General features: G+C 43.7%; 1 protein-coding gene across 1 annotated transcript; it reads right to left on the minus strand.

Moving 5' to 3' along the window:
• Positions 1-3,894: 3,894 nt before the first annotated feature.
• On the minus strand, positions 3,895-4,779 carry LOC121411989. Its single transcript, XM_041604900.1, has one exon. It carries the CDS (start codon positions 4,777-4,779, stop codon positions 3,895-3,897), a length of 885 nt encoding a protein of 294 aa, XP_041460834.1.
• Between the last annotated feature and the right edge of the window lie 1,490 nt (positions 4,780-6,269).

Here is a 6,269-nt window from a genome sequence, read left to right on the forward strand (position 1 = left end):
TACAAAATGTTATTTACAATGTTTGCAAAAAGTAACACTGAGGCGAAAATTAATCCAATGCTGGACACACAAGACGATCCAATCATGAAAGTAAAACGAAGCAAAATTAGTGCTCCAAATGACTAAATGAGAATGTGCATATGAAAACACAAGAGTGAAGTTTCCACGTTGAAAGTTTCTCAAAGAGTGGCGTTTTCTGCTAGGGGGCAAAATGAAGATGGCAAAATCTGCCTCCTAGCTGGTGACCAAAGTGGATTATAATTGGCTAAAAATAACTGTCAGTCAATGTTTCCATGACGATTAGGGTGTATTTCTGCATCCAGGCCCCATCTCCCAAGAGGTGGGTGATGGTGCCAGAAAGACTGGTGGTCAGAAACACAACAAGGTTAATGGCTAATGTATCATGAACTTGTTTACAGTTTGTGGAAGGAGCTGAAAGATAGCGTAAACACTGTTTGGTGCTTAATTGCTCCCAAACAATCAACCTTTCATTCCTCAGTAATAAGATGACAGAAAACAGGTGTGCTGGTATTGCATGGCAATGAAGTTGGAAGAAAAATTGACAGTTCACTAAAAGTTTGATGAACTTCAGAGTTAAAGGACTTTTCTGAAGAATATCATAAAATAAATGATGAAAGTTGAAAAAGGTTAAAAATGAGCTACTACATCTAGCCCCCTTCCAGACACGAAGCTGCGGAGCATCTGAGTGTCGAAAGTAAAAAGAATATACACTGTACAATATACAATGAACTCGTCGTCCAGAACGTGTAGTTCTTACCGTCTTAGTTGGCGGTGACGCTGGACATGTGTCTGTTTGTTCATTTTCAGTACATTCAATGTCTTCAGCCACATTAGGGGGTGTATGCACAGTGTTTGGAGTTGATTCCTCCTCAAGAAAAGCGACTTTCAAACGGTCGATGCTTACTGTTTCTCGCTTATTGTTAATGAGAACAACAAAATACTTATTTGTACGGCGTATCACCTTAAAAGGACCTATATAGGGAGGTTGAAGTGGTTTCCTCACAGAATCGACTCGTACAAACACATGGGTACATGTATCCAGTTGCTTAGGGATCCGAGATGAAATTTGTTGCTTACGAGGACTAGTGGGTGATATGTCACTCATATGCTGTCTCAGTCTATCGACATATTGACTTGGGTCGATGTTGTTGTGTGACTGTGGTACAACTAACTGCCCTGGCAATCTAAGTGTAGTTCCATAGACCAATTCGGCAGGTGTGCAGTTGATATCAGCCTTCACTGTGGCGCGAATTCCTAACAGGACGATGGGCAACATCTCACTCCATCTCTCTGTGTTTGGTTGAGCTTTCAGGGCTGCTTTCAGTGTTCTGTGAAAACGTTCTACCATACCGTTTGCTTGAGGATGGTAGGCGGTTGTGCGAATTGAATTGCTCCCCAAAAGCTTAGATAATGTTGAAAAGAGGGTTGATTCAAACTGTCTACCTCGATCATGCGTAATTGTACTTGGTGTACCAAAACGTGCGATCCAATGTTCAAATAAGGCACGTGCCACTGTCTCTGCAGTCTGGTCGCGAATGGGTATAGCCTCAGGCCATCTGGTGTATCTGTCCACACACGTTAGCAAATAGGTATAATTATCTGAAATTGGTAATGGTCCGACAAGATCTATATGGATATGATCGAATCGTGCGTCAGGTGAGGAGAAGGTTCCCAATGGAGCTTTAATATGCCTATATACCTTAGCACGTTGACATTGAATACAGTTGCGGGCCCATTCACGAATGTCGAGGTTAATGCCAGGCCACACATACCTTGAAGTTATCAACTTCTGTGTGGACCTAATTCCAGGGTGAGATAGGTTGTGGAGTGCCTCGAAAATTGCGTTCCTGTGTTGTTTTGGCACAAAAGGGCGTGGCGTGCCTTTACTTACATCACACCAGATGTATCCATCACCTCCAGGTAGCAAGACCTTTTCTAAAATCAAGCTTGAGGTGTCATCCAGTAATGATGCAAGTTCTTCGTCGCCTTTCTGGTCACTAGCGATACGAAGAAGATCAATGGATTGTGATGAGTGCAAGGCTGACACTTCCATGCGTGAAAATGCATCTGCGACTACATTGTCTTTTCCAGAGATATGTCGTATATCAGTGGTAAATTGTGAGAGGTAATCAAGATGTCGAACTTCACGTGGTGAATATCTGTCTGGTTTGGCTTGTAGTGCTGTCACAAGGGGTTTGTGATCCGTGTAAATTGTGAAATCACGTCCTTCCAGCAAATGTCTAAAATGCCTCACAGATAGGTACATGGCCAATAATTCACGGCTGAATGTGCTATACCTACATTCTGCAGGCTTCAGTTTCTGTGAGAAGAATGCAATAGGCTTCCAATCATCTTGGTCTAACTGCTGTAATACGGCACCGACTGCTGTGTTAGATGCATCCACCATAAGACATGTAGGCCGATCGGTAGAGGGGTGAACCAGCAAGGTAGCCTCGGCGAGGTCGCTCTTAGTCCGACAAAAAGCAGCTTCACATTCCTCATTCCATGGAAGAGGCTTCCTGGAATGTTTGGGCTGCTTTTTCAGCAAATCCGTCAGGGGCTGGAGTGTGCCTGCCCCATGCGGTAAGAAACGGCGGTAGAAATTGACTACCCCCAGAAATTGTCTGAGCTGACGGATGGATGTGGGACGTGGAAATTCCCTCACAGATTTGACTTTCTCATCAAGTGGCGAAATTCCTTCTGTGTTGATGTGATGACCGAGGAAATCGAGGCGGTCGACCCCGAATTGTGACTTTGCTACATTAATGACGACACCATATTCTGTGAAACGTTGAAATAAAAGTCGTAGGTGACGTTGATGCTCTTCTGGTGTTTCACTGGCAACTAATATGTCATCGATGTAGGCATAGACAAATGGCATGTCTCGGGTGACTCGGTCGATAAAGCGTTGGAAAGTTTGTGCTGCATTTCTCAAGCCAAAAGGCATGCGCACAAAATGATATAGTCCGAAAGGGGTGGTGATTGCAGTTTTCTGAACATCATCCGGATGAATAGGGATCTGATGATATGCTCTCACTAAATCGATCTTCGAGAACACTCGTTTCCCATGGAGATTGGCAGAAAAATCATGTATGTGAGGAATTGGATACCTGTCTGGCACAGTTATGCGGTTTAGCGCCCTGTAGTCCCCACATGGGCGCCAGTCACCACTCTTTTTGGGTACAAGGTGTAGAGGTGATGACCAGCTACTATCGGATGGTTCAATGATTCCCAACTCAAGCATGTGACTAAACTCATCTTTGGCTACTCGGAGTTTGTCAGGGGCCAATCTACGCGGACGAGCTGTCACTGGTGGTCCCTTGGTTATGATATGATGACACACATCATGACATATAGGCCGATCCTTGTAGGTCGTGTGCGTAATATCAGGATAGTCTGCCAAAATGTGATCATACGTTGAACTTGAAGTAGTAGGAGTTGGAGGTGGTGGTGCCAATGTCAGACTTAGTGATGGTGTCTGCGACGCTTTTCCAGTAACAAACAGTTCCGTTGTGGAATCAGTTAGTTTGCGTCTCCGCAGATTTACACTGAGCCCGAAATGGTGCAAGAAGTCTGCTCCTATAATGGCCTGTGAAACATCAGCAATGAAAAATACCCATCTGAACTGGCGTCGCAACCCCAAACTGAGAGTAAGTGACCTGGTGCCAAATGTATTGATTGGGGTGTGATTAGCGGCATAGAGTTGGTAGTTAGACTTGCTCTGCCTGTCCTTCCCAGTTGGAGGTATGACACTAACGGAGGCCCCAGTATCAATTAGGTATTTTGTTCCAGTTTGCTTGTCCATGATATAGAAAAGGCGACTAATAGTGTGAGCATTGCCAGGGCTGCCCGTCGCGAAAAACTCCTGGCTCTTTAGTTTCCCTGGTTGTTGTTAATGTTGGATTCAGAGTGTGAACACGGAGGTGTGCAGCGCTTGGCCTTTTCTCCATATTTCCAATGATACCAACATTCAGAGCCGGCCCTTGTTGAGGATCGGGCACGACTCTTGCTCCGGGGGCGTTTAGCTGGCTGGCGATCCCTCTGTCTACCTCTATCCTCAGTAAGGTGGCAAAGAGCCTCCACACGTTCGGCAAGCTGGTTCACCGTCGCTTGTAATATCGCCACCTCCGAGTTGACTGGAGCGCGAGGAGCTAGCTGAGCCACCGAAGGCTTGATGGCATGAATATTTGGGGAAGGAGCTGCCACCTCGAATATTTTGTCTGCCATCTCAGAGAGTTGTTCGATGGGGGTTGTTTCAGACGAGGAAGCGAGTATGAGACGTACATTGTCTGGGAGTCTCTGTAAGAAGAGCTGTCTCATAATACTCTCCTCCAGTGTGTTCTCCCCCAGAAGTTGCCTCATTTTGCGGAGAAGTTGAGAAGGCTTCCTGTCTCCCAACTCTTCCGCGATAAGGAGCTGGTGGAGCCTTTTTTGCTCGGACTCTCCAGTCCTCTTGATTAGTTCTGCTTTTAATTTATTGTATCGCTCAGTGGCAGGAGGTGAGATTATAAAGTCCCGAACCTCCTGAGCATAGTCCTGCTGAAGGGAACTGATCACGTAAGCGAACATCGTGTCCTGACGAACAATGTTCCTGGTGAGAAATTGCGCCTCCACTTGGGCAAACCATAGTGCCGGGTCGCTCGGCCAAAAGGGGGGCAACTTGAGAGCCACATTGGACACCATGTTTGATTTTGGGTCCTGGTCTTGTTGTTTGTCTGTGGCTGGTGCGACATCCATCTCCTTTGGCTCAACACTCATGATCAATGGAGTAAAAGTTTCAAAATCCAAGTAATAAAACAAAAGATTGAAAGATACGGTCCGCTCTTTGTGAATCACGTCGGGGTCACCAATTTAGGAATATTAGTTAGTGATTCCACTTACCGTGCGGACAGCTTGTCTTTGTTTGAACGCTCGGCGCAGGTCGATCTCCACAGATTAAATCATTAAGTGTCATAAGTTCAATTATTGCACATCCCATACAAAATGTTATTTACAATGTTTGCAAAAAGTAACACTGAGGCGAAAATTAATCCAATGCTGGACACACAAGACGATCCAATCATGAAAGTAAAACGAAGCAAAATTAGTGCTCCAAATGACTAAATGAGAATGTGCATATGAAAACACAAGAGTGAAGTTTCCACGTTGAAAGTTTCTCAAAGAGTGGCGTTTTCTGCTAGGGGGCAAAATGAAGATGGCAAAATCTGCCTCCTAGCTGGTGACCAAAGTGGATTATAATTGGCTAAAAATAACTGTCAGTCAATGTTTCCATGACGATTAGGGTGTATTTCTGCATCCAGGCCCCATCTCCCAAGAGGTGGGTGATGGTGCCAGAAAGACTGGTGGTCAGAAACACAACAAGGTTAATGGCTAATGTATCGTGAACTTGTTTACAGTTTGTGGAAGGAGCTGAAAGATAGCGTAAACACTGTTTGGTGCTTAATTGCTCCCAAACAATCAACCTTTCATTCCTCAGTAATAAGATGACAGAAAACAGGTGTGCTGGTATTGCATGGCAATGAAGTTGGAAGAAAAATTGACAGTTCACTAAAAGTTTGATGAACTTCAGAGTTAAAGGACTTTTCTGAAGAATATCATAAAATAAATGATGAAAGTTGAAAAAGGTTAAAAATGAGCTACTACAATGCTAAGAAATATATAACTCAAAATGGGCAATGGGAAATGACCTTAAATTTTAGGTAATAGCCTTTTTTTTTTTTGCTTGTCAAATTTTCCAGACCCTTGTCCCCCGCCCTACCTTTTGGGAGAGATTTCCGCCCCTAGACACCTTTATCACGTTACGTACGTAACGTGCCCTATCTTGAAAAAGACATACTTTTTACGTGTATTTTGGTCGCTTGGTATCCACTAGTCAATGTAAGTGCCCCCCGGGTCTTTATTGCAAAATCATAAATTGAAACTTGTTAATTCAAACAATTAAAAAAAAGGAAGTGAGGGACATCATCGATTCTCTCATTTGCATGTGACTAAATTGTGCATTTTACCCATAGAGATGTATACTAATTAGGTATATATCTCTATGATATAACCCCATATAACTATTTTGTGAAAATTAAGTGAATTTAAAATCTACATCCGAAGTTTTGATGAAATGTTCAGCCTTGCTTGTCTGAATTTTCTTTATTGATTCAAATCAAATTTTTTCTGAGGTGATGGACTTGACCGTATTTGTAATAGGTCCATGATTTAAGTCACCCCCTGAAAAAAAATGTCTCAGAGCTAGGGTT

This window comes from Lytechinus variegatus, chromosome 3, assembly GCF_018143015.1.
Source record: "Lytechinus variegatus isolate NC3 chromosome 3, Lvar_3.0, whole genome shotgun sequence".
NCBI lineage: Eukaryota > Metazoa > Echinodermata > Echinoidea > Temnopleuroida > Toxopneustidae > Lytechinus > Lytechinus variegatus.

Coding starts and splice junctions, on each gene's coding strand:
- LOC121411989 (XM_041604900.1), bottom strand. CDS start 4,779: ATGAGTGTTGAGCCAAAGGAGATGGATGTCGCACCAGCCACAGACAAA.